This window comes from Ovis canadensis, chromosome 24 (assembly GCF_042477335.2).
Source record: "Ovis canadensis isolate MfBH-ARS-UI-01 breed Bighorn chromosome 24, ARS-UI_OviCan_v2, whole genome shotgun sequence".
Lineage (NCBI taxonomy): Eukaryota > Metazoa > Chordata > Mammalia > Artiodactyla > Bovidae > Ovis > Ovis canadensis.
Window position 1 is genome coordinate 56,259,510 of NC_091268.1, and position 27,513 is coordinate 56,287,022.

Below are 27,513 nucleotides of genomic sequence, written 5' to 3' on the forward strand. Positions count from 1 at the left end.
GGAGGCCACTCGACTGGAGCCCCAGGGGCGAGGGGCAGCGTTGCGGCGGGCTGCAGCCTCCTCCCACTTCTTACTGTGCGAGGGGGGCTCTTTGTCGCCCCCCACACCCCCCAGGCAGCCCCCACACCCCTCCTGGCTGCCATTGAGCAGGGAGTGGGGCCGCCTAAGTGTGCGCAGTGAGGTCTCCATACAGATGTGTCTGATGCTGTGACTTAAAGGCCCCGGTGCTGATTGTTCCCCCAACAGTGAAAGTGAGCAGAGCAGCTCCCCAGAGCAGGTGAGCGTGGCCGGGCAGGCGTCCGGGGCGGCGTTCCTCTGACTGTGCGAGCCCTGCCCTCCCTGCGCTCCGGGAGGCCGCCCGTCCTCCCCGGGGTCCTCCCACGGCCCCTTCCTGGCTGGCTCACAGCCTTTGTGACACCGTCGCAGTCTGTGCGCCAAGGCCGCAATTCTAAGCGGCCGTGTGACCCGTAGTCGGCGATGCAGTGCTCAAGAATCAAGTGTGAGTGCGTCCATTTCTTAATGAAGCAATACAGTGACGTGAAAACTAGACCGGGTAGAATTTCTGCGGTTCCCCCTCCCGAGTCGCCCTGCGCGCCCCTGGGTCCTGGCCCCGGTGGTGACTCTGGAGGGTGCTCCGGCTGGTGGAGGCGCCCGGCTGCGGGCGTCAGGCAGGCCTGGGGGCCGCGGGTATCGCCGCTCCTGCTTGGACTGCTCACGGGGGCGGGGACGGCGGAGCCACAGGCGTCGGCCCGGTCTGCACTCCCGTCCCCTGGGCCGGGTCCTCGCTGAGCTCAGCGCCCCGTGGGACACACTCCCTGCTCAAAGGCAGCCAGGAGGGGTGTGGGGGCTGCCTGTGGGGCTTGGCCTGTGACTCCACTCACACGGCGTGCGGGGATGCAGGGCCGGCCCGGCAGGAACCAGAGCGCTCCGCACCCGGCTTCGCTCCTCGGTGCCTCTGTGCCACCTGCGAAGCTCCGGTTCCCTGAGAACCCCTGTCCTTTGAGGTTCCTGAAGATAGTTTCCTGCGGAGCCCTGCACACTCACTCACCGCGTCACTGTGCCGGTCTGCCTGTTCACGGCTCTGGGAGATCCCACGGGCGGGGGTACCCCACGGGCGGGGCCTGTAGAGGTGAGCTTGCAAGCGCTGGACAGGCCCTGTCACTCCCAGTCTCGCTGTTAGTTCTTGGGGTCTTTGTGTGGACTTTGTGTTTCTAACCTACTGCGCTAAAATCCGCCGTCTCGTTTACTGAGCTGTGGCGCCTCTGTCTCCGTTTCCTCACCGGGCAGCCAGCAGGCCATGTTCCTTGCTCCGCCTCCCCGGCGCCCCTCCTCCCCCCACCCCCCCACCCCACCCCTCCTGCCGCCCCGCACAGGCCCCCGGCGGGAGGTGTCTCCAGGGCAGGGCTCTGGCCGAGAGGGAGGCTGGGGGGCCGCCTGCCACGGCTGCCGGTCAGGAGGGTCTGCAGGCCTGGGAGGACGCGGCCGTTCTGGCTGCGAGTGTCCTGTGTATGCTTCAGATCTCCCTTGTTGTGGAGCCCTGTTCTCCTTTTAATTCAATTTCGAAGAAATCCAAATCTTTGAATAACCTTCATCCTGAAAGGAAAGGAAGTTGGCTGCAGGTGAAAATTGATGGTCATGCTCAAAGACATGGTTCCCTGCCAGGCAGCCTCTTGAGGCTGCTGCTAAAAATAGCCGCGGCGCCTCGCCAGGGGCGTTTGACTTGTCACCAGGCTGCTCCTGGTGATTATCGCAGGCGTTGCAGGTGCCCGCAGCGCCCTCGGCCATTCCGGCCCGGGCACGTCCGCCTTCGGCTTGCGGAGGCCTGACGGCTCCTTCCCTGCCCCCTGCCCGCGCTGGGTCATCCGGGTTCCGCTGAAAGGTTGTGAATGCGGAGGGACCCCATACCGCCCTCCCCCCAGTGGAGGCTCCCAGGGTCCTCTGTCTGGGCCTGGGCGCTCCTGTCACTGTCTTTGGCTCCCGGCTCCTTGCCCCTCCAGGCTGCCCCCATCAGGCAGGGCGCCGGGCCCGGGTCTCTCTAGGCTCACCCTGGCATGGGCCTGGCCACGCGGCTCGCTGAAAGCTGCAGCTGGGCAGGAGGCGGCGGTCCCGCAGGGTGTCCAGTGAGGGGGCGCTGCCTGGTCCTTACGGGGCCCCGCTGCGCCCAGGCTGGCCTGTGCTGGGCTCTGTGGCGGCTCTTCTGCAGGAGGCCCCGGCCGCTGCCCTGGAAGCCTGCTTTTGCTCACCGAGCTCTTGAGGGGCTTGGAGACCCAGCAGCTGCGCCTGCAGCGGGGGCCGCCCTGTGCGCCTGGGCGGGGAGGTTTCGCTCCACGCTCTATTTTGGGGAAGAGGAGCCTGGGACTGCGGCTCAGAAGACAGCTGGAACCTGGGCTCTATCGTTCTGTGCCCTCTGCTTCTCACAGCAGGATTCCCAACCTTTAAACTTCTCTCCCTCTCCAGGAGGCCAAGGTGGGGGCCCACCCCAGAGACTGATTATGGGAGCCAGTGCTTTTGAAAGTATGATTCACCTGTAAACGAATATTCAGAAACGTGGCAGTGAGCTCCCTGGACACTGACAGCGGGCTCTGCTGTCGTGTGGCGTTTGGGTTCCTGAACACTACCCAGCCGCCAGGCACCCACACCACTCAGCACCGCACTGGTGACGCAGTGCCAGGGCGGGAGAGCGTGGGGACACCAGCAGCGCAGTTTCACACGCGGCCAGCGATCGTGAAACAGACAGAGGCCACAGTGAACGCGGCACGTGGCCAAGAAGAGACCCGGGAGGGCAGGGGAGTGTGTGGCTGGGGTTCCCACTCCGCTCGGCCGGCTTCTTCCCCAGGGGTCTGCACGCCGCAGGCCAGCCCCTGCCGGTTTCGTCTGGCGTGCTGGAGAAATCCGTGCCTTCGGGTCTCACCCCGGGCTGGGAGGCAGGCGTCTGTCCCCGCATCGTGTCTGTCTTCCCGGGAACGTCTGTCCTTGCCTAGTGTGGGACCTGGGGCGAGCAGGCGTTTAGCGCCTGCTAAATCATCTTGTTACCTAGTTTTCATTAACTTTTATCGTCTAAGAATCATCTTTGAAAGTCGTGGAAACTCTTGGAGCTAGAGTTTGCAGGCTCCCTTTCTGTGGGAGAGGAGTCTCAGCTGGGGAGGGTGAGGAGTCGCAGTGCGGGAGGTAGGTTGTATCCAGGCAGGCGTGTCCGGCGCCGCCCAGAGCCCCCGCCCCCGCCCATCAGGGCAGAGCCCCCTCGTGTCTGGGAGGGTGGGCCTCTGAGCGTGTGGGTTCTTGCACATGTGAGTCTGTGCCTGTGTGCAGGCATCTGCATGTGCCTGCATGTGTTAGCCTGTGCGTGTGTGCATGTGCGTGTGATTGCACGTGAGTCTGTGAGTGTGTGCGTGTGATTGCACCTGTGCGTGTGCAGGTGTGTGCGTGGCTGCGAGTGTGAGCGTGTGCAGGTGCGCGTGTGTGCTTGTGCCTGCACTGAGTGTGCGTGTGTGCAGGTGCATAGGTGTAGGTGCATGTGCAAGCATGTGCATAGGTGTGTGCATGTGCCTGCATGTGTGCGTATGTACAGGCGCATGTGTGTGCATGTGCCTGCACATGTGAGTATGCATGTGTACAGGCATGTGTGTGCCTGCACATTTGAGTGTGCGTGTGTGCAGGCGTGTGCATGTGCCTGCACGTGTGAGTGTGCGCGTGTGTGCATGTGCCTGCATGTGTGGGTGCCTGTGTGCAGGCGTGTGCGTGTGCCTGCCCATGAGTGTGCATGTGCAGGTGTGTGTGCAGGTGTGGGTAGGCGTGTGCGTGTGCCTGCACGTGAGTGTGCGCATGTGTGTGCAGGTGCATGTGTGTGCGTGTGCCTGCATGTGTGTGTGTCTGTGTGCACGTGCGTGTGCAGGCATGTGGGTAGGTGTGTGCGTGTGCCTGCATGTGTGAGTGTGCAGGTGTGCAGGTGTGTGTGTGTGCGTGTGCCTGCATGTGTGTGCGTCTGTGCAGGCGTGTGTGTGTGCCTGCACGTGAGTGTGTGTGTGCAGGTGCGTGTGCAGGCGTGTGGGTAGGTGTGTGTGAGCATGTGCAGGCATGTGCACGTGCCTGCACGTGTGAGTGTGCGCGTGTGTGCAGGCACGTGAGTGTGCATGTGTGTGCAGGCGCGTGTGTGTGCGTGTGCCTGCATGTGTGAGTGTGTGTGTGCAGGTGCGTGTGCAGGCATGTGGGTAGGTGTGTGCGTGTGCCTGCATGTGTGAGTGTGCATGTGTGCAGGTGTGTGTGTGCGTGTGTGTGCGTCTGTGCAGGCGTGTGTGTGTGCCTGCACGTGAGTGTGTGTGTGCAGGTGCGTGTGCAGGCGTGTGGGTAGGTGTGTGTGAGCATGTGCAGGCACGTGCACGTGCCTGCACGTGTGAGTGTGCACGTGTGTGCAGGCACGTGTGAGTGTGCATGTGTGTGCAGGCGCGTGTGTGTGCGTGTGCCTGCATGTGTGAGTGTGTGTGTGTGCAGGTGCGTGTGCAGGCGTGTGGGTAGGCTGTGCGTGTGCCTGCACGTGAGTGTGTGTGCAGGTGCGTGTGCAGGCGTGTGGGTAGGTGTGTGTGAGCATGTGCAGGCATGTGCACGTGCCTGCACGTGTGAGTGTGCGCGTGTGTGCAGGCACGTGTGAGTGTGCGCGTGTGTGCAGGCGCATGTGAGTGTGTGCGTGTGCCTGCATGTGTGAGTGTGCGTGTGTGCAGGCGTGTGGGTAGGCGTGTGCGTGTGCCTGCACGTGTGAGTGTGCATGTTTTCATTCTGGAAAGCTGGCTGTTTAGTGCACTTAGACTGCTTTTCCCACGAGACCTCCTGGAACACGAGGCCAGCCTCGCCATTGTGATGGTTACTGAACAGCTGGACTCTGCGTTTACAGACCCAGGGTGTGCTCAGCCCAGAGGTATTAAATACCATCCATCATCAGATGAAAAACAGTCAGATGCAGGGAGCGTGGTTTGGAGTCCGTATTCTTTTGGTTAATTTTGCCCATAAAGACCCAAACTGCCGCCCATGAAATGCCGTGGGGTAGGGGAGGAAGTGCTTCTTGAGCAGAGCCGCCCACAGCAGGGTTGCGGGGTTCCTCCCGCGGAGTCCCTCGTCACCGTGGTGGACAGTGTGTTCGTGGTGTGAACGCAAGCGTTATGCGCCCTGCACAGGCTCCTGAGCCTGTGGCCGGGGTGGGCGCGTCTTTGGGTCCCTTTCCGGAGCTCTGGTGTGTGCTGTGCTGGAGGTCATGTCCAGCTTTGCATGGGGTCTGGAGAATGAGGGGCCTGGGGCCCGAGGAGGGGTTGGCAGCAGGCTGCCTGCCCAGGAGGGCGAGGTGTGGTGAGAGAAGCGCTGCAGCTGCCTCTGGGGTTGGGGACCCTCTTGCCAGTGTCCCTCAGCGTGGCTGAGGGTCCGTGTCCCCACCTGTGAAGGGGGTGCCTGAGGGCGAGGGCCTGGGAATCGCAGGGCGAGCAGCAGGCCGCCTGGAGGGGAGCCTGCCCACTCCCAGCCCCTACCTGTGCGGCAGGGGTGGGTCGGGGCCCCAGGGGACGACCTGCGCTCACTGCTCTGTCCGTCACCTGCTCCCTGCGCGGAGAGCCTAAGGCCCAGGACAGGCCTGGGGCCACCCGGTGTCGCCAGGAACCGGCCTCCAAGAGGCGTCTGCTGGGATGGAGCCAGTCCTTTGAGGGATCCGCTGGACCCCGTCCTGCCGCGCCCCGGGCCTGCTCGTCCTGTTTGCACCGGGCTCATCTCAGGGCTTCTTGGGGCTCTGATAAGCTGTTACAAAGGCTCTTTTCTGCAGTTTTATGAATGTCTCTAGATAAATTAGAGCCACTGGTTAGCCTTCACGGGTGATTTTTATTAACCTCTGGTTAAAGGAATATCGCTAGTTTTAGAAGCAAGATTTATTCCTGGTAAGCGGGCCACGCTGTGAGTGCACTGTGCCTGCAGCTGGTGAGATGCCGAGTGAGGAGAGGCTTTGGTGGGGGTGGAGCTGTGACTGTGGCATCCTTGGGGCTCCCCCGCGGTGCAGGGGGTCACTGGTGCAGGGCTGGCCCGGGCCTCGCCTCCCATGGCCTCGCCGATGGGGAGCACCGTGCTCAGGGGCCACCTGCAGCCTCGCCTCCTTGGCCGTGGACAGCAGACAGGGCCTGTCCCTCCCTGGTGCAGGCCAGGGGACAAGCTCTGTGCCTGGACGGCTGTGCCGGGAGCAGGGACTGCGGAGGGGCGGCGGTGTTGCCTTGTGACCGCTGCTTCTGGCCCCTCTGCCCGTGCACAGCTGCGGTCAGAGGCCTGGGTTCGAGTTTGGACTCTCCCAGCTGTGGGGCCAGGACAGATGCTGCCGTTGCGAGGTGCAGGCCCAGCTCAGCATCCATGCCACCCCAGCCTGGCTTTCCTTGCTCCTTGTGGCGGGCACAGGCTGTGCTCTTCACATGAAGGAGGTGTTTGCAGGCCTCCCTTCTGCGTGTCTTCCGGGTTCCCTGGAGCAGTGAGCTTCGTGCCTGCCTCCCCCCGCCTCGCTCTGAGGGAACCCGGTGAGCTAGAGCAGCGGGGTGGAGGCCTGACCCCCACCCCCACCCCCCACCCCGCGGTCTGCACTGCCGCCCCGCCCTCCCGGCTTTGTGAGGGATAACCCGGGGTGCGTGCCCGTCTCTTCTGGGCCTGTCTTGGGTTTTGAAAGCACCATTCCCAGTGTGTCTGTGGCCGTGGCCCAGCCGCCTCCTTCCAGCACAGGCCCCGGTGGCTCCCTCAGGCACCTCACCCCTGTGGGGCCATCCCTGAGTGCGTGTGGGGATTGGAGGCGGGGCGTGTCTGTGTGCTCCTGGTCGGTCCCACTGGCTGTTGCCTCGTGCGTCCGGTCGCAGCCTTACTGGGTCTGTAGCCCGCTGTCGCCGTAGGAGAACCTGGGGGGGCCGTGGGGGCCTCCTCAGCACGCTGCCCGAGCTGTGGTCCCTGCCCTGTGGGCGGTGCGCGGGTCGTGTCCCCTCAGACCTGTGCCCCGCGGGTGACTGCCCCTGCCTCCCCGGCTGGCAGGGCCCCGTGCACCGGCCCAGGCTTCCATCCGGGCACCACCTCCAGACTCCGTGACAGGCGTGGCACGGCCGTTTCTGGGTCGGGTACCCAGATGTCCCCTCCCCACGTGGGCCTCTCTGGCCACCCTCTCCGCGCAGAGCTGCGGGGATGGGGCTCCGGGCCGTGGTGAGGGCCTCCTGAGGAGGCTGCCAAGGCAGATCGCTGCCTGGATTTTCCGAGGATTAAAGTTAATTAAAGAGCTCTTCCTGCTTTCATTTCCTTGTATCTGCCAGCTATTTACATGCTAATGCAGGCCCTGCCAGGGGGAGGAGAGAGGTGTCAGCTCCAGGCCGCTATCCTGCGAGTGAACTGAGCCCTGGTTTATGTATTTATATTGTGTCCCCGTGGGTTGTGAGAGGTGTGCGGATTCAGACACGTTTGAAAGTCAGTGACTTGGTCTTTTCTTAAAAAAATACTTTCTGAACTGCCTTTGTGGCTGACTCGAGCTCTCTCCATTAAGGCTCCATCTTACACTGCGCAGTTGAATATGTTATGCATGGTAATGCCTTTACATAAGCGATTTTATAAATAAAAAAATGCAGAAAGTAGGGACCAAAGTCTTTTAAGTCCAGCGCTGTCTCCCCTGGGAGCCTGACTTGGTGGTGGTGGTAGCTTTCAGCTCAGGGATCAGCTGCTGCTGTGTCCACTGGCTGGTGAGTCCACTGACTGGAGGGAGAAAGGGCGGAGTGCAGACCGCGGCGTGCTGGGAGCGTGAGGCGCGTTCACCCGCGGAGGATGGCACGTGTGTGTGGGCGGGCACCCTTTCTCTGGGCAGTAGAGATGACCGCCAGCCACGTTGCCGGGGTCCCCTCTGACCCGGGTGCCTGCCCTCTGACCTCTGGGTGTGGTGGTCTTGCTGGCACAGAACTGGATGCCTGTGGGGAGCTTTGGTGGCGGGGGGCCGGGAGAGCGGGCACCTGGGCTGTTGTCTCCCTCGGCCTCCCCCGACCCAGGGGGCCACGTTGGTGATAGTGTTTCTGCGCCTTAGAAGTAATACCCTTCTGTTGGAGGCCTGCATTCCTTGGGCAGAGAGGGTTCTGTGATCCGAACCCGACGCCCCCAGCGCCTTCTCTTCTGGGTTAATCCTGCCGGTGCGACTGTCACCTGTGAGCCAGCAGCCGAGCCAGACGCCTGCTGCCCCTGAATCGCTCCTGATGGCATCTGCCGCAGCGCCCAGCACCTCGGGCGCCATCGTTTGCTGTGTGAACGATTCTGTTTCCAGGAAGATGGAGAAGACACGCTTCTCTCCATTTTAAAAAAACTTTTTTTTATTGAAGGATAATTGCTTTACAGAATTTTGTTTTCTGTGAAACCTCAACTTGAATCAGCCATAGGTGTACATATATCCCCTCCCTTTTGAACCTCCCTCCCATCTCCCTCCCCATCCCAGCCCTCTAGTTTGACACAGAGCCCGTGTTTGAGTTTCCTGAGCCATACAGCAAATTCCCACTGGCCATCTATTTTGCGTGTGGTGATGTGAGTTTCCGTGTTACTCTCTCCGTACGTCTCGCCCTGTCCTCCCCCTCCCCGTGTCCATAGGTCTGTTCTCTATGTCTGTTTCTCCATTGCTGCCCTGAAAACAAGTTCTTCACCATTTTTCTAGACTCGGTATCTATGCGTTAGAACACAGTGTTTCTCTTTCTCTCTCTGACGCACTCCACTCTGTGTGGTAGGTTCTCGGTTCATCCCCCTCATCAGAACTGACTCCAGTGAGTTCCTTTTATGGCCGAGTAACATCCCCTCGTGGGTATGTGCTGCCGCTTCCGCATCCGTCCGTCCGTCGATGGGCATCTGGGCTGCTCCCCTGCTCTGCTGCTGTGATTAGTGCTGCAGTGAACAGTGGGGTGCAAGCGTCTCTCAACTTCGGCTTCCTCGGGGTGTATGCCTCGGAGTGGGCTTGCTGGGTCAGATGATGGTTTTATTCCTAGTTTTTTAAGGAACCTCCATACCGTCTTCCATGGTGGCTGTATCAGTTTACATTCCCACCAACGGTGCAAGAGGATTCCCTTTTCTCCACACCCTCTCCAGCATTTACGGTTTGTAGACTTTCTGATGAGGGCCATTCTGACTGGTGCGAGGTGATATGTCGTAGTTTTGATTTGCATTTCTCTAATAATGAGCAATGTTGAGCATCTTTTCGTGTGTCTGTTAGCCATCTGTATGTCTTCTTTGGAGAAATGTCTGTTTAGGTCTTTTCCCCACTTTTTGATTGGGTTGTTTGTTTTCCTGGCATTGAGTTGTATGAGCTGCTTGTATATTTTGGAAATTAATCCTCTGTCAGCTGTTCATTAGCTATTATTTTCTCCCATTTCGAGGGCTGTCTTTTTACCTTGCTTTTGCTGTGCGAGAGCTTTTAAGCTTAATCTGGTCCCACTTGTTTGGTTTTATTCTTATTTCCCTTACTCTAGGAGGTGGGAGGATCTTGCTTTGCTTTATGTCATCGAGTGTTCTGCCTGTGTTTTCCTCTCAGAGTTTTATAGTTTCTGGTCCTTCTTTTAGGTCTTTAATCCATGTTGAGTTTATCTTTGTGTATGGTGATACAAAATCAGTATCCAGAGATCTCTTCCATCTCTATCTGCTAACAATGAAAAATCAGAAAGAGAAATTAAGGAATCAACCCCATTCACCACTGCAACACAAAGCATAAATATCTAGGAGTAAACTTACCTAAGGAGACAAAGAACTGGACACAGAAAATTATAAGACACTAATGAGAGAAATCAAAGATGACAGAAACAGATGGAGAGAGAGCCCACGTTCCTGGGTAGGAAGAATCAGTATTGTGAAAACAACTATGCTACCAAACGCCATCTACAGATTCAGTGTGATCCCTATCAAATCACCAATGCCTTTTGTCACAGAACTGGAACAAAAAATTTCACAGTTCATATGGAAACACAAAAGACCCTGAATAGCCAAAGCAGTCTTGAGAAAGAAGAATGGAGCTGGCAGAATCAAGCTTCCTGACTTCAGATTAGACTACAAAGCTACAGTCATCAAGACAGTATGGTACTGGCTCAAAAACAGAAATACAGACCAAGGGAACAAGACAGAAAGCCCAGAAATAAACCCATGCACCTATGGGTACCTTCTTTTTGACAAAGGAGGCAAGAATATACAATGGGGCAAAGACAGCCTCTTCCACAAATGGTGCTGGGAACACTGGACAGCTCCATGTGAAAGAGTGAATACAACACTTCCTAACAGCAAACACAACGATAAGCTCGAAGCCTGGATATTGTGTATGAGACGAGAACAGTGGAGGCCCAGCCTCGGGACTCGAGGAGCAGCTCGCGATGGGCTCTTCCGGGCTCTGTTTGAAGTCAGCTCCCAGATCGGCCAGAGGGTGGGACAGCACAAGCCAGCTGTCCCCACCCAGCCAGAGCACCGGGCAGGCAGCGGCCGGGCAGACCTGACGTCTTCTGTGATAACCGGAAGCACAGGGACTGCAGTTAAAGTGTGACAGATGAGCCTGTGGTAGGAAGGAGGGAACAGAGGGAGAGATCAGCCAGCGGGGAGATGGAGCGGCAGAAACGGCCCCGTGTGCCATAGAGAAACCCTGGAAGAGAGCTCAGGGCCCCGGAGGAGAGTGTGAAGCAGCCCGGCAGAGGGGACGGAGCCTGCCGGGCTGCAGGGCGGTGTCGGCGCTGGTGCGGAGTTTCACTTATGATGGTTCTCGTCAGGCTGCCTGCTGCTTCGGCAGTCAGTTTTGGTCGTGTGTATCTGCTGGGAGTCTGTTCATTTCACGCAGGCTGTGTGACTTCGGGCGTCCAGCTGCTGAGGGAATCCCTCCGGTCCTGTTGCTCCTGTCGGGCCTGTGCTCCTGCCTCGCCTCTCGTTCCTCGCTGTGGTAACTGGGATCTTGTCTCTCTTTCTGGGTCAGTCGATCCAGCTACAGCTAAAGCTTTATCAATTTTATTGATCTTCTCAAAGAACCAGCATTTGGCTCAGCTGATCTTCTCTCTTAGTTCCCACTTTCCCTTTAACTTGTTTCTACTCTCGCCCTCAGTGACTCCTTTGTCTGCTTGCTTTGGGTTAGCTGCAGAAGCAGCTCAGCGGGAGAAAGATAGCCTTTTCCATAAATTGTGGTGCAGCAGTTAGACATTCATGAAGCAAAAAAGTGAACCTTTTGTACAAAAATTAACTCAAGGTTAATCACAGACTTAAATACAGAACCTAAAAGTAGGAAACTTTTATTCAAAAGGGAGATAAAATCTTCAGGATCTCGGCAAAGAGTTCTTAGACTTGGCACCAAAATACAGTCAGTGGAAGGGAGACTTGGTAAGTTAGACTACACACTTCTCCTCTGTGGAAAATCCTGTCAAGAGATGAAGAGGCAGACACAGTGAGAGCGAACCGCGCGCCTGAGTAGAGAAGCGCCCTCGGCGCCGGACGGTGCGCAAACACCAGCCAGAAAGCCGGCAGAGGACTCCCGGGGTCCAGCGGCTCAGACCGCGCTCAGCGCAGGGGCCCAGGTTCGAGCCGGGTCCAGGAGCCAAGGTCCCAAATGACAGAAGGGGAAAGGGAACATCGCTCAGTCGTGTCCCCGGCTCTTTGTGACCCCGTGGGCTATAGCCCACCAGGCTCCTCTGTCCATGGGATTCTCCAGGCAAGAGTATTGCCATTCCCTTCTCCAGGGGATCTCCCTGACCCAGGGGTCAAACCCGGTCTCCTGAATTGCCGGCGGATTCTTTACCATCTTTACACGTGCTGTCCCGCATGTGTCCCGTGTGACAGCTGAGACCCGGTGCAGCCGCCGCAGTAGTCGAGCAGCCTGACCCTGCCTGGGCGTCCACGAGCCTGGACTTGAGCCCTCGATGAGGCTGCCTTGCGTCAAAACCTGGGATGGAGGCAGCTCACGGCTTCCGCTCAGCCTGCAGAGCAGTTGGGGTGGGGCTCCCTGTCAGGCGCTTGGTGTCCATGTTGAGACGGTCTCGTTTTAAATCACCGTGAGCCGTTTGGGTTGTTCCATGAGCGCCTGGGACACGTAGCGCGGTGAGCGCTGGAGCGGCGGGGTCGCTGCCTAGAGCAGCCGGTCCTGAGCCCAGGCCTGTGCTGGGCGGTGATGCCCGCAGGATGCGGTCCCGCCTCGGGCCGCTGCCGAGCTCAGCCTCCGCTTCCTGCAGCCCTGGGCTCCGAGCTCCGCCCTGTAGCTAGTGACCCGGGCAGGTTCTTCTCAGTCAGCCGGGGTCTCTTCTGGGGGGGATGCCTGGCACCTGTGGGTGTTCTGGAGCTGGGCCGTCTCGCGCGCAGCTCTCCCTTGAGCAGGAGTCACTGAGTGTCACTGCTCTGCGGGTCATGCGGGGGCCAGCGGAGAGGGACGCGGGGCGAGGCGTGGTGAGAGCCCCAGCCGCCAGTGTCCGTGCCCCCAAGAAGGCTGTCCCCGAGGCTCCGGGCATCGTGCAGGGGTGGGCGGCCGTGCCCCGGGCCCTCTGACCCGGCCTCTGTTCCCCAGGGAAGGAAGTGGCGGGTGGAGCCAGGCGGGCCATCCCGCTGCAGCCGAGCTGGCCTGGCCCACGAGGTGGCCTGTGCCTGCCTCACCCGCCCTCCCTCTCCAGCCTGTCAGTTCCGCCTAAGCCGAGGCAGGTGGCCCCCGTGCGGCGTGCCACGCTGAGCGGGCTTGGGGCCCGGCGGGACGGTGCTGGCAGTCCTTGCCCTGTCCTCCCTCGAGGGGTGCCTGCACCGGGTAAGGCCCTGCTCTGGGAAGCTGTGAGCCGGGCAGGGTGGGTGCCGGGGAGGCGTGATCTGGCTGACATAAATGAATGGACCTGGTAAGAGAGCCCTGGGGGATCTGAGTCAGGGGGCTCCGGGAGATCGCCCTCTCTTGCCTCCAGTAGGTACCGTGGAGCTTTTCATCAGGAGGTTGAAGTTGCAGGAACACGGCCGCTGGTGAGAAGTATGGAGACTCACAGATGAGCCGAGGCTCATTCCCTTCCCCCGAGACCCACCGGCTCGTGTGGGCTTGGGCAGTGGGCCCTGGACAGTGACTCAGACCTCAGGTGGCTGTGCCCACCGGCGCCGTGAAACCGGGACCACAGCCCTTCCTGGAGTGGGGCCTGTGAGCGGATTTGGAGATGCTGCCAGGCTGCACGCACGCTGAACCCGTGGGTCAGAGCTGCCTTTCCAGTCCGGCAGCCCTCGCCTCCAGGGGCCTGCTCTGCATCTGATGAGCCGTGAGCGATAAGACTGTGGAATGAGGCTGACGGACACAGCAGTGAAGAAGGAGAGGCGCCTTGGGGGCAGGCTGGAGAGCCAAGGGGGAACACACTCCGGCCCTGAGCAGTGGGCGGGATGGCAGGAGCTCGGGAAGCTAATGAGCGCCGAGGTCAGGGCCTGCCAGCTCCAGCTGCCCCGGAGCCCAGCTGTGAGGTCGTGGACATGAGTACCTTCCAGCGAACCAGCCCATTAGGTTCCGCTGCCTCTTGTGAAGCCCAGCTCCTCCAGCCTGTCCTGGAGAAGCGTGTTGGGCAGCGCGTGTGCTGTGTGAGCCTTGGCGGCTTCGGGAGAGGCCAGTGAGGCCGGCGTGGGGGACGCGCCATTCAGCATTCACCCCTCATTCATTCAGGCTGCTGCCGGGAGTGCGCAGAACTGCCTCCTGTGAAAATGCCCTCTAGTCCGCTGGTCACCCGCCAGATGGCCTTTTCGCCCAGGTGATTGGAGTTGCTGAGTTTCGACTTCTCTGAAAACATTTTCCATGAGAGCCGTTTTTCCCTCCAGCCTGGGCTGAGCCGCGTCTCTCGGGGCGTCTCCTGTGCGGGTCCTGAGGCGTGAGCCCTGCTGCAGGGGCGGGGCGCAGGGTGCCCACGGCCACCTCTCTGCCTGCTGTTCTGGGCCCTCCCTCTTGGCCGCGGCGGCCTGGAGGGTCAGGACTGGATCCTTGGTTCCCGGGGTGTCCCCAGGGAATGCCAGGGCTAGCACCGTGCGGGTGACCTCAGGCCCCGGGAGGTGGGCTTTCTCGGGAGGAAGACCGGGGGACCTTGGGCAAGAAGTGCCAGCCCTTTCCCAGAGCCCAGTGGGTGTGGGCCAGCCCTGGCTCAGTTCCACGGAGGCATCGGTCCGCTTCTGCTCCGTGCTCCCTCCCCGCCCCGCTCTCATCAGGATAGTCCCGGCTCTCAGTACCTCCTCTGGTCCCCAGTGCCTTCCTCCCTGCTCCAGACACGCGGGCCTTCCCCTCCCGGCCCTCCTTCACTGAGCGGCGTGACTCCCGGGAGCCTGGCTGGAAGTCCGCGCCCCCGCGGCCCACCCCTGCCGCGCCGCGCCTTCGACCGTGGGACCCCTTGGCCTCTGTGTGAGTTCTTCCTGCTCGGCGGGCGTGGGGGCGGAGTCGGCTGTGGGCTGGGGTTTCTCCCGGGAAGCTGTGTGTGTGTGTGAGCAGCCGGAGCCTCGCTTGTGGAGCTGCGCGGCGTCTTGTGTCTGTGATACGCTCGTCGGCCTCCTGTCGGCGCGCGATACTTGGGGAGGCTCCGCGGGTCTGGAACTTTGCGTGAGTGGGCTGTGCAGCGTGTGCCGCTTGCGCTGCTTTCTGCTGCTCGGGCTCGTTTCTGTGTCACGGGTGTGCCGTCCGAGAGCTGCTCGTCCTCCTGTTGGCGGGTGTTCCGCGACGGTGACTGATGCCGCCGTGACGTCTTTCCGCTTACCTTGCAGTCACGCACGCGCACGAGTTCTGTCTGCACGTCCCTGGGAGGCTCCGTCGCGTGTCCTCGCTGGCCGGGGGGCTGTGACGGCTGCAGGCCTGCGGCAGGGCACCGGCATCCCGCTGGCTTCAGAGTCTTGCTCGCACTTCGCGTCATCCATGCTGCCTCGCGCCCTGCCGTTCCCCGAGGGCCAGCTGTCCCCGTGTTTGCAGCGTGCTGTGCCTCGCAGGGCAGGCTGAGCGGGGGCACCCCTCCTGTGTGGATGGGCCGCTTGGAGACCCACTTTGGTGAAGCCCCCTCCAGATGCACTGCCCTCCCTGTTTTTCTCTTTCTGGCCTTTTTCTTCCTGATCGGTAAGAATTCTTTGTATATTCTGCATCCTAGCCTTTTATCAAGTATTTGTTTGCAAATGTCTTCTCCTAGCTTTTCCCTCTAACTTAACAGAGCTCTTAATCGTAACAAGGGCTGCTCTTGCGAATGTGAAAGGTCCTTTACAGTACCACTTTCTGTGTATTCTCTGTTTAAGAAAGCTTTGCTTGCCCCAAGACACTGAGGTGTCTTTTCATAGTATTTTCTGTAACACTTTGCTTTTCACACATAACTTCACAACACGAAGCTTCATCTTACTTGGCAAGCTTGGTTTTCTGCCCACAGGAATATTCAGTTCACTCGACAGCATTTATTGAGACGATGGGCCTTTCGGGCTCCTTACGTGAAACTAATCGCCCCTCTGTGCCGGGCTGTCCCTGCCCCTCTCTCGCGCGGGAACCGCACGGCTATAATCCCTGAGACTGCAGTCTGGTAGGGAGCCCACCCTCCTCGCCAGCCTACTGCCCGGGCCGACCACCACCCTCCGCATCTCCACATCGAGCTTAGAGCTCAGCCTGTCAGCCTCCACCGATAAAGCTACCGAGGTTTTACTGGGGGTACAGCGATTAAGTAACATCTTTATAGCGTTAAATCTTCTGATCCATGAACGTGTTTATTTCTCTCCACGTTTTTAGGTCATTAATTTCTCTCAGTAATGTTTGCGAAGTTTTCTGAGTAGACGTCTCATCTCGTAGGGTGTTTTTTTTTAAATGTTGATGTTATAAATGGCATGTTTTCCAGGATTTGTTCTTCGAACCCTTTTTGCCAGCATGTAGAAATGTCGTTGAACGTTGGGTGTTGACTCTGATCCAGCAACATGACTAAGCTTCCTTGTTTTAATAATTTATTTGTAAATTTTCTTGGGTTTCCATCTTCTCAGTGACTATTAGTAGTTTTTCGTTTCCTTCTGATCTCCACGCCTTACTCCGCTGCCGAGGACCCCCGGTGCTGTTTGGAGCAGGAGCGTCGTAACGGCTTCTGTTTCAGCCCCGTCCCCGCCCTCGCCCATCACAGCCGTGGACTTAGGCCAAAGAGGGTCCCCTATCCTCCCCGTCTGCTGAGGGGGCTTCTCCACCCTATTGTTTTAATTCTGAATAGCTGTTGGATTTTAATCCGATGCTTTTTTACTGCGTATATTGAGCCAGTCATGATTTTTTTCTTTATTCTGTTAATTTGGAGAATTTAATTAATTGGTTTTCAAATGTTACAGCAAAACTGCATTCCAAGAATTAAACAAACTTGTCTGTGGACTGTCCTTGCAAGTAATGCTTTGTTTGGTTTGCTAATAAGCAGTTCAGGGATTTTGCTTCTGTGTTTACGAGAGATCGTGACAGTTTTCATTTCTTACAAAGTTTCCTTAGCAGGTTTTGGTGTCATGGTCTTTCTGGCTTTATAAAATGCATTAGAAGGTTCTTTCCCTTCTTTGTAAGAGTTTGTGTGAGATTGGTGATATTTCTTTCTTTAAAGTTTGGTGGAGTTCACTGAGAAAGGCATCCAGACGTGGAATTTTTGTGTTGGGAAGATTCTGTATTGGGGCTTTGATTTCTTTTAATAGCTTTGAAACTATTCAGATTTTTTTTTTAATTCTTGATTCAGTGGTGATAAGCCTTTAGGGAAAAAAAAAAGGAATTTAAGTGCGTCGTGTTAGATTTTAAAATACATCTGTGGTCTGTAGTTATGTCTTCCTTTTCTGGCTCCTTATTTGGTTGTTAATCTCTCTCTTGAAGTAGCTCATCAAGGCTCATCAGTTTCATTAATCATTTGGATGAATCAGCTTTCGGTATTATTGACTCTATACTCTGTATTCTATTTCATTAACTTCTGTTTTTATATTTACTATCTCTTTTCTTTGGTTTTTCTTGTTCAGACTTTCTCAGTCGTATGTGCGGTTGATTGGTTTTATCTTTCTCTTCTAATATATTCATTTAAGGATGTAAATTTAGATGCAGAGTTCAGCGTTGATATACTGTATTTTTCCTATTTAGTTCAAAATACTTAGCAGTTTCCACTGTGACTGCGTTTATACGTATCTGTTACCACCGGCATCCTCACGCGTCCGTGGGGCCCTCCTCCTTGTGCCAGAAGGGGATCCTTTAGCGTTTCCCCTTGGTGTGGCTGTGTGCTGAGGAATGGCCTGAGTTTTTCTTGGTTTGGAAATGTTTTTATTAAACTTACTTTTGGAGGACCTTGTGCAGACGCTCATCGCCTCTGTTCAGAAGCGCGCTGTCCTCTGACGTTGGCGGCCGGCCTCACCTCCCTTTGCCTCTGAGCCGTGTGTCGTGGCGTCCTCCGGGGCCCGTCCGGGGCTGCAGGGCTGGCCTGCGTGGAGTTGCCTCAGCCTCGTCCCCGGGTCTGGCATGGGCGTGGACCCCGATGGACACAGGAGTCGCAGCTGCAGAGCAGTGCACAGGCGCCGTCGTCCACAGGACGTGTGCAGGCCCTCTGCCTGTTCGCCCAGGGCCTTCTCCCTCTGTCCCAGCCAGGCCCGCTCACCCCCCAGCAGGTTCTCCGTCTGGTCTTTGAAGCCCGAGGTAACAGGAGGCTGTGTCACCCCAACCACCGCGTCTGTTAGGAGTGTGGGGCCGCCGGGACCAGCTGTTCCCGCTCAGCCTGGAGCTGCGAGGCTGAGGGCGGAGCAGGGTCGCGGCTCCCGCCTTTGCGGCTGTTCGTGGCCCCCACTCTCCCAGCCCCTGTGGGCGCAGCAGGCCAGGCCTGGGGCTTGGGGGCCTCGTCCATCCCTGCCCCTCCCCCGCACCCGCAGCTCGTCTCTCCCAGGAGATGGGGTTGCACTGATCACGTGACCAACAGGGTGGCGAGGACAGGCAGGGTTGCGGGTCCCCAGGGAGAGGCGCCCCGCGGGGCCCGTCTCGTCTGCACCCGGAGGGTCCGCCCGGCCCCTGCGTGCTGGCCTGTGTGTTCAGGAGTGAATGGCCACACTCGTTTAAGTGGGAACCAGAGCGCTTCACCGTACGTGGACTCTGTCCTTGAAAAGTCATTATCGGATCAAGCCAGCACAGTTCTCCTGACTTCGTGACTAATGACAAAACAGTTTCTGTAGAAAGTACAAACAGCAAACTTTCAGTGTTGAGTCTTCTTTTTTGATCGCCTGGAGACGTAACAGAAGAGATCCGTAGTGAGAGGCGGCATTGTGGAGATTTACTGGTCAATAAAGGCAACAATTACCGCTTGCTTATGAAACGAAAGCCCTCCCGGCCCTGGCCCCCACGTGCCCCACCGCTCCGTGATGACGACTGTAACCAGCTCGGAACCATAAAAGTCAATGGGAAGATATAGGATTTCAATAAAATTATGACACTCGATAAACCGTCCTGTTGGAAACAAATTTTCCACGGGTGTGTGACCAGTTCCAGTTGGATTTGTAACTTTAATTTCTCACTTATTGAATTTTTTGTCATCACCTAATGATGAAGTCTGTGCCGGGGTGATGGCCCAGCCGGAGGCTCTCGAGACCGCTGAGCTCGGCGGGAGAGGGCCCGTGGGACCCAAGGGAGGCAGCGTGGTCCTGTGAGCGCCCGCCTTCTCGTCTCACCTGAGGAGGGGCCCAGGCCAGCCGGGGTGCTGCCTGGTGTTCAGGGTGCAGGAGCGGTTGGGGCACGTCTGTCCCAGGCGGGCGGGCGGGCCTCCGCTCACGGAAGCACCAGTTAAGACGATGTGGGCAGAGCACCTGTGGCCTCGCCCCCCAGTCTGTTCCAGGTCTGAGAATGTGCCTCGGGGCCAGTGCCAGTGTGGGCTGACCCTGTAGCTCGCCGGGTCGCTGCCCTGGCAGGCATGGGGGCTGCGGGGGCACCAGCAGGGTGTGGGGCGAGGTTGCCTGACCCTCCCCAGCTCGCCCGCAGGGGCGCAGCACCCCTGAACACGTGGCGTCTGTTTGCCTGCGTGGACGGGATTGCTGCTGTCACTGTGAGCCTCGCGGGCCCCAGGGCCTCGGCTGGGCGCTTGGTCCAGGACAGTGTTGGTCGTCCCGGGCACCCTGTGAGAGCCACTGATGAGGACGGAGGCTCAGGAGGCGAGGCGCAGAGCTGGGACTTGGACGTGGTCTCATGAGAACATCCTCCCAGGTTCTGCCAGCCCAGGCGGAGGCCGCCCAGCTGTGTGTCCTGCTCCCTAGCGCGACCGGCACACTGCGGCTTCACCCACCAGAAACATGGGCTCTCGGGCCCCACCCAGACCTGCTGGAGCTCTCAGGACCTTTCACAGCAGGCAGGAGCATTGTGCGGCGGTGCCCCGTGAGCCTGCTGTGTGCAGGGAGCTGATTCTGTTATACTTATGTCGCCCGTGTGGGCCTCGTCGGCGATGGCTGGGGGCACCGGGCGGGAGGAGGGCAGGCGCCCACGCCCAGCTCCTGCTCGGGAAGAGGTCCCTCCTCCATGTTCACCCCAGCGTCAGGCCCTCAACGGGGCGGAGACCTCCTTTCCTGGAGCCAGAGCAGCTCCACTCCTGGACTGGGGGTGGCCTGCGGTCTCCAGGACTCCCTGGGACCCCCCGGTCACCAGCGTTTCGGGAAGACCCTCCCATCTGGCTTGGGCGCAGTGCCCTTCTACCCCGGGCCCTGGCCTCCTGGCTCGGGCTGTCGGCCTTCACATCACTGAGCGGTGACGAGACTCCTGTCGGCTTTTAGTGGTGGTCTTGGGGCCGTGTGATCGGTGTGTCCCATGAAACCTGAGCTGCGTCTTTACCAGGCACCGTCTTTTGTCCCAGACACAGGGAGGCGGGCCAGGCATGGCTGGAGCACGTTGACGCCTTGAACTGTGGCCTCTCGTGTCCCATTAGTTCCGGGGGAAGGGGTGCCCTCCAACCCTCGCCTGTGAGTCTCTGAGCGCTGCAGGCCCGATGGTGCCACTCGAGGCCGGTTGGTCGGCGTGCGCCCCACCCGAGGACAGCAGGTGGGCCTGCTGCCGCAGGCCGAGCTCCACCGGGGTTCAGAGTGGCCAGGGCCTGGCCCGGCCTCGGTCCTCTGCCAGGCTCGGTTCAGCTCGCGGTCTTCAAAAAGCCTGGCAGCCTGCTCCCAGACTTGACCCCGCGACCCCCGCGCTGCTATGTCTCGCCCCAGCCTGACCTTTGCCCTGTCGCCCACAGGAGCGCGACGGCATGCGGGCCATCCTGGGCTCCTACGACAGCGAGCTGACCCCGGCCGAGCACTCGCCCCAGCTGACCCGCCGCATGCGCGAGGCCGAGGACATGATGCAGAAGGTGCAGGCGCACAGCTCGGAGGTGGAGGTGAGCGCGGGGCGGGGGCGCCCGGGACGCCGAGGGAGCCGCACGCGGGGGGAGGGCCGCGCACAGGGGGAGGGGGCGGGCCCGAGACGCCGACGGGGAGCCACGCGCGGGGGCGGGGCGCGCCTGAGACACCAACCGAGAGCCACCTGCAGGGGCGGTGGGTGAACCCGGGACGCCGACCGAGAGCCACGCACAGGGGTGGGTGGGGCGGGGGAGGCGCCCGAGACGCCTATGGGGAGCCACGCGCGGGGAAGGGCCGCGCCCGAGACACTGACCAAGAGCCACGCACGGGGCGCCGCACCCAAGTCCCTGGCTCTCTGCATCCCCAGCCCCGCTGTGCGCCACGCACACTCGGTCAGGTCGTCGCGAGGCTGGCGGGGCGTCTGGGGCAGGTGGAGGGAAGCTGCCCCCTCTGCGGTGGGAGTCAGGACTGGGCCCGCCCTGCCGAGAGCCGTTTGCCCCCGGCACCACCAGGCGGCAGCAGACGGAGCCAGCGCCCTGCTCCGGGTCGGCGCGGCCAGGGCTGGACAGGGGCTGTGCCGAGGGGCCTGGCCGGCACGCAGGACACGCAGGGCGGGCTTCCGCTCAACCTGGGCACTCCTGCTCAGCTCTTCCCCCTATCTCAGAGGCTCCTCCTCCCTGCTCCCCCCCCACCGCCCCAGCCTTCCGCTAACCTCTGTGCCGGCACCACCTCTGTGGGCCCCGGAGTCTGCCTGGTAGGAGCCCCTGGGCGCGAGGCCCCGGCAGGACAGGCCTGAGCCGTCACCTGCGTGTCCGCTCCCGCGGCCCCTTGGAAGGGGGTGGCCCCGAGGTGTCTGACTGACCCCCCCAGCCCAGTGGCCCCACACGGCCCCGGGACTGCAGGCGGGGCTGGGGTCCTCCTGGCGGCTGTCCTGTTCCTGTTTTAGTAACAGTAATATCTCATGCCTCTGGAGCTCGAAAGCTACCCACACTTGGAAACCTTAGAAGCTGCTTCAAGCTGCTGCCAGACGTTTATTAGTTGAGCATCACATGCTGACAGACAGCAGAGAGTGACTTACCTTTACAGGGCCTGTCCGTCAGTGGTGGCCCGCAGCCTGCGGGCAAGCCCTCCTCACTCAGCACTGAGCTGTGCGCACTGTTAGGGTGCTGGTGGGGAGGAGCCCCGTCCTGCCCGCTGTGGGCACTGCTGGGGCTTCACGGGGAGGGAGCCCCGTCCTGCCCGCTGTGGGCACTGCTGGGGCTTCACAGGAAAGGAGCCCCGTCCTGCCCGCTGTGGGCACTGCTGGGGCTTCACGGCGTGGGAGCCCCATCCTGCCCGCTGTGGGCACTGCTGGGGCTTCATGGGGAGGGAGCCCCGTCCTGCCCGCTGTGGGCACTGCTGGGGCTTCACGGGGAGGGAGCCCCGTCCTGCCCGCTGTGGGCACTGCTGGGGCTTCATGGGGAGGGAGCCCCGTCCTGCCCGCTGTCTCAGGAGCTGCAGGGAGCAGCGGTGCCTGCAGAGAGCACAGCCCCACAGCTCACTGGGCCTCACGGTGTGCATGGAGCGGGAGCTGGTCTGGGGCGGGGGGTGCCCGGGGTCTGGCAGGCCTGGTGGCAGGTGGGGCTACCTCTCCCTGCCCTCACCTCCTCGCTCTTCTCCGGCGTGTCCCTCTCCTCCTTTGCTTCTTGCTGTTCCGTCTAGGCTCCGTCCCTCTCTGCCTTCGCCCCTCCCTGTCCTCTCTCACCTTCCTCTGCCCTCTGCTTTTCCTTGGCCTTTCTCCGGCCCGCTGCTCACCCCCAAGCTCCTCTTTCTCCTCAGCAGGCTGTGTCCATGAAGGACCCACAGGAAGGCCTGTGGGCCGTGGGCTGTGTGACCATGTGGTCTTGATGCTCAGCTCGGGGCCGTAGTGTGAAAGCAGCCACGGGCCCTCGGCAGATGGTGGGTGAGGCTCTCTGTTAATGAAACTTTATTGACAGAACCGGCAGGGGGCTGGATTGGACACTGGCTGCAGTTGTCGGCCGTCTGTCTTAGCGCCTCTGTTCTGGAACCCCGAGGACCCTGCTGCCGATGTGAGAGCCGCCACGCCTGCTCCACGGACCCAGCCAGGCGCCCACCCACAGGCGCAGGGGGCGGGGCCCGTCCATGGCTCTCGCTCGCTGGGGAGGAGTGGGAACCGTGGATGTGAGCGCAGGGAATTTGAAAGCACGTCCGCTCCGTACAGAGCCGTCCCGTTTCACTCATTTAGCCTAATCGGCCAGTTCTAATGGGAAACGTGTTTTGATTCTGGCAAAAACATCTCTGTGCGACGCGCCGCAAGTGCTGAGGTCGGGAGAATCCCCGCAGCCCGTGTCTGCTGCTGCCTCGCGCGGCGTCTGTTCATTCCGGTTAATGAAGTGGCTGCAGAAGCCGCTGGCGCGTGTCGTGAGTCCTCTCCTGTCAACAGAGCTATAGACATGCCGCTCACGCCACCTTGATTCAAGATGTTAGCCTGAGTTGTGTCTCCAGTTTATTTAATTAAGCAGATTACGGTGCTGTGGGCTGCATGGAGGTCTGTGGAAAATCCCAGTCTCATAACGTAGCGGTTGACTCCTGGCTCCAGCTGAGGAAAAGGTGGGCACGGCTCTGCTCCTCCCGTGACCTAGGCCAGGGCTCGCGCCGGTGTTTCTGCCATCGCCTCCCGGCCTGGGGGGCGCTAGGAGGAACAGCAGGTCGTGAAGCCTGGGTCGCTCACCAGGCCCAGGCTTCCTCTTACTCGGGAAGGTACGTGTGTGGCGCTCCCCTTACAGAAGGAGCTTGAACTGAGTCCTGTAAAAAGCGCAGCTGAAACAAACCGGACAATCTTGAGACAGAATTCCAGGACGAACAAGAGCTCAGGAGAAGTGGCGGGGAGGAAGGAGGCGCTCGGGGAGGAGACAGCACCCGTGCCCAGGCCGCCGCCTCTGGCCGCAGGGACCCGACGCAGAGGCCAGGCTGATGGGCGGCGGCTCCTGCTGCTCTTAGCCTCCTGAGGACCCTCGGTGCCGTTCGCCCCGCCCCCCGGGCAGCGCAGGACACATCCCTGCGCGCCCACTCCTGCTGCGCTTTGCTGACGCCCCTCCTCCCAGGCGCGAGGAGACCCCTCACTGCCTGTGCTTTGAGTCTCCCTGGCGGCCTGTGACGCGGAGCATCTTTTCTCTTGGCCGTTCTTGTTCTTCTTTGGAGGAACGTCTCTTCAGATCTTTCACCGTTTTTAAATTGGTATCTTTTTATATACAGTTTCATGAGGTCCTTATGTATGTCGGATAGTAACTCCTGCTTGGCAGATTGTCCGCACGCTCTCTCCCGTTCTGCAGGCCGCCCTTCCTTCTGTCCCTTGCTGCGCAGAAGCTCCACAGCTTGCCTTTCTCGCTTCTCTCACGCTTGTCAGTGGACTCTTGGTCGAGTCCGCTTTGAATCTGTCGCTTGCCTTGGAACTGTTGGACAGCGTTCTTCCAGTCCAGGAACACAGGATGTCTTCCCTTGTTGACACCGTACTCCATTCCTGTCAGAGTCTTATATTTCGGCTGTATGGTTCTCTTACCTCCTTGGTTAAATTCACTATCTTTATGAATTAGTTTTCGGCTTTGTGGGCTCTTGGCCGCTGCTCGGGCTTTTTCTCTCGTTGTGGTGTGCAGGCATCTCATCGCCGTGGCTTCTCCTGTTGCGGAGCACGGGCTCTCCAGGGTGAGAGGGCTTCAGGAGTCGTGGCACGTGGGCCTCGTGGCGGCAGTTCCCGGACTCTGGAGCACAGGCTTAGGAGCCGTGGTGCACGGGCGTACTGGATCTCCCCAGACCAGGGACCCGACTCTTGGCTCCTGCGTTGGCGGGTGGGTTCTTTCCCGCTGAGCCGCCAGGGGAGCCTTGTTTCACGGCTGCTGATGCTGTCGTTCTGACAGCGGCTCTGCTGCCTGCGCCAGGCTCTGCGCTTCCCTCAGTGAGGTGGTCCTCGTGGCCAGCAGGTCAGCCGTGCATGTATACGAGATCCCTTCCCAGAGAGCCTGGCATGGACATGTACACACTGCTGCATTTAAAATGGACCTACCCTAGAGCACAGCCCGCGAGGAGCTGCCCACATCCAAGGTCAGAGAAACCCCAGTAAGACGGTAGGCACTGAGAGAGGCGTCAGAGGGCACAGAGTGAAACGACAGTCACAGACAACCAGCCGATCTGATCACACGGACCACAGCCTTGTCTAACTCGGGGAAACTAGGCCACGCCGTGTGGGGCCACCCAAGACGGGCGGGTCATGGTGGAGAGGTCTGACAGAATGTGGTCCACTGGAGAAGGGAATGGCAAACCACTGCAGTGTTCTTGCCTTGAGAACCCCATGAACAGTATGAAAAGGCAAAAAGATAGGGCACTGAAAGATGAACTCCCCAGATCTCCAATATGCTACTGGAGATCAGCGTAGAAATAACTCAGAAAGAAAGAAGGGACGGAGCCAGAGCAGAAACAGCACCCAGCTGTGGATGAGACTGGTGATGGAAGCAAGGCCTGCTGCTGTAAAGAGCAATGTTGCATCAGCTCAGTTCAGTTCAGTCGCTCAGTCGAGTCCGACTCTTTGCGACTTCATGAATCGCAGCACGCCAGGCCTCCCTGTCTATCACCAACTCCCAGAGTTCACCCAAACTCACGTCCATCGAGTCGGTGATGCCATCCAGCCATCTCATCCTCTGTCGTCCCCTTCTCCTCCTGCCCCCGATCCCTCCCAGCATCAGTCTTTTCCAGTGAGTCAACTCTTCACATGAGGTGGCCAAAGTATTGGAGTTTCAGCCTCACCATTAGTCCTTCCAGTGAACACCCAGGACTGATCTCCTTTAGGATGGACTGGTTGGATCTCCTTGCAGTCCAAGGGACTCTCAGGAGTCTTCTCCAACACCACAGTTCAAAAGCATCAATTCTTTGACACTCAGCTTTCTTCACAGTCCAACTCTCATATCCATACATGACCACTGGAATTTAACTCAGATGACCATTATATCTACTACTGTGGGCAGGAATCCCTTAGAAGAAATGGAGTAGCCATCACAGTCAACAAAAAGAGTCCGAAATGCAGTACTTGGATGCAATCTCAAAAACGACAGAATGATCTCTGTTCATTTCAGAGGCAAACTATTCAGTATCATCGAAATCCAAGTCTATGTCCCAACCAGTAACGCTGAAGCTGAAGCTGAGCGGTTCTATGAAGACCTACAAGACCTTCTAGAACTAACACCCAGAAAAGACATCCTTTTCATTATAGGGGACTGGAATGCAAAAGTAGGAAGTCAAGAAACACCTGGAGTAACAGGCAAATTGGGCCTTGGAGTACAGAATAAAGCAGGGCAAAGACTAATAGAGTTCTGCCAAGAGAATGCACTGGTCATAGCAAACACCCTCTTCCAACAACACAAGAGAAGGCTCTACACATGGACATCACCAGATGGTCGACACTGAAATCAGATTGATTATATTCTTTGCAGCCAAAGATGGAGAAGCACTATACAGACAACAAAAACAAGACCAGGAGCTGACTGTGGCTCAGATCATGAGCTCCTTATTGCCAAAATCAGAATGAAATTGAAGAAAGTGGGGGAAACCACTAGACCATTCAGGTATGACCTCAATCAAATCCCTTATGACTATACAGTGGAAGTGAGAAATAGATTTAAGGGCCTAGATCTGATAGATAGAGTGCCTGATGAACTATGGATGGAGGTCATGACATTGTACAGGAGACAGGGATCAAGACCATCCCCACAGAAAAGAAATGCAAAAAAGCAAAATGGCTGTCTGAGGAGGCCTTAAAAATAGCTGTGAAAAGAAGGGAAGCGAAAAGCAAAGGAGAAAAGGAAAGATATAAGCATCTGAATGCAGAATTCCAAAGAATAGCAAGGAGAGATAAGAAAGCCTACCTCAGCGATCAATTCAAAGAAATAGAGGAAAACAGTAGAATGGGAAAGACTAGAGATCTCTTCAAGAAAACTAGAGATACCAAGGGAACATTTCGTGCAAAGATGGGCTCAATAAAGGACAGAAATGGTATGGACCTAACAGAAGCAGAAGATATTAAGAAGAGGTGGCAAGAATACACAGAAGAACTGTACAAAAAAGATCTTCACGACCCGGATAATCACGATGGTGTGATCACTGACCTAGAGCCAGACATCCTGGAATATGAAGTCAAGTGGGCCTTAGAAAGCATCACTACGAACAAAGCTAGTGGAAGTGATGGAATTCCAGTGGAGCTATTTCAAATCCTGGAAGAGGATGCTGTGAAAGTGCTGCACTCAATATGCCAGCTAATTTGGAAAACTCAGCAGTGGCCACAAGACTGGAAAAGGTCAGTTTTCATTCCATTTCCAAAGAAAGGCAATGCCAACGAATGTTCAAACTACCGCACAATTGCACTCATCTCACACGCTAGTAAAGTAACGCTCAAAATTCTCCAAGCCAGGCTTCAGCAATATGTGAACCATGAACGTCCAGCTGTTTAAGTTGGTTTTAGAAAAGGCAGAGGAACCAGAGATAAAATTGCCAACATCCGCTGGATCAATGAAAAAGCAAGAGAGTTCCAAAAAAACATCTATTTCTGCTTTATTGACTATGTCAAAGCCTTTGACTGTGTGGATCAGAATAAACTGTGGAAAATTCTGAAAGAGGTGGGAATACCAGACCACCTGACCTGCCTCTTGAGAAATCTGTATGCAGGTCAGGAAGCAACAGTTAGAACTGGACATGGAACAACAGACTGGTTCCAAATAGGAAAAGGAGTACGTCAAGGCTGTATATCATCACCCTGCTTATTTAACTTATATGCAGAGTACATCATGAGAAATACTGGACTGGAAGAAGCACAAGCTGGAATCAAGATTGCCGGGAGAAATATCAATAACCTCAGATATGCAGATGACACCACCCTTATGGCAGAAAGTGAAAAACTAAAGAGCCTCTTGATGAAAGTGAAAGAGGAGTGTGAAAATGTTGGCTTAAAGCTCAACATTCAGAAAACGAAGATCATGGCATCTGGTCCCATCACTTCATGGGAAATAGATGGGGAAACAGTGTCAGACTTTATTTTTCTCTGCTTGAAAATCACTGCAGATGGTGACTGCAGCCATGAAATTAAAAGACTTTTACTCCTTGGAAGGAAACTTATGACCAACCTAGACAGAATATTGAAAGGCAGAGACATTTTTTGCCGACTACGGTCCGTCTAGTCAAGGCTATGGTTTTTCCTGTGGT

At 58.1% G+C, this 27,513-nt stretch overlaps 1 protein-coding gene across 9 annotated transcripts in view; it reads left to right on the forward strand.

The window, feature by feature from the left end:
* The window catches only part of MAD1L1 (mitotic arrest deficient 1 like 1), a 238,739-nt gene that overhangs the window by 118,302 nt on the left and 92,924 nt on the right, over window positions 1–27,513 (forward strand). For all 9 annotated transcript variants that reach the window (XM_069569617.1, XM_069569618.1, XM_069569619.1 and 6 more), the window contains one exon: window positions 20,169–20,309. In XM_069569617.1, the coding sequence (XP_069425718.1) occupies window positions 20,169–20,309 (141 nt within the window). The remainder of the gene's footprint in view (window positions 1–20,168; window positions 20,310–27,513) is intronic.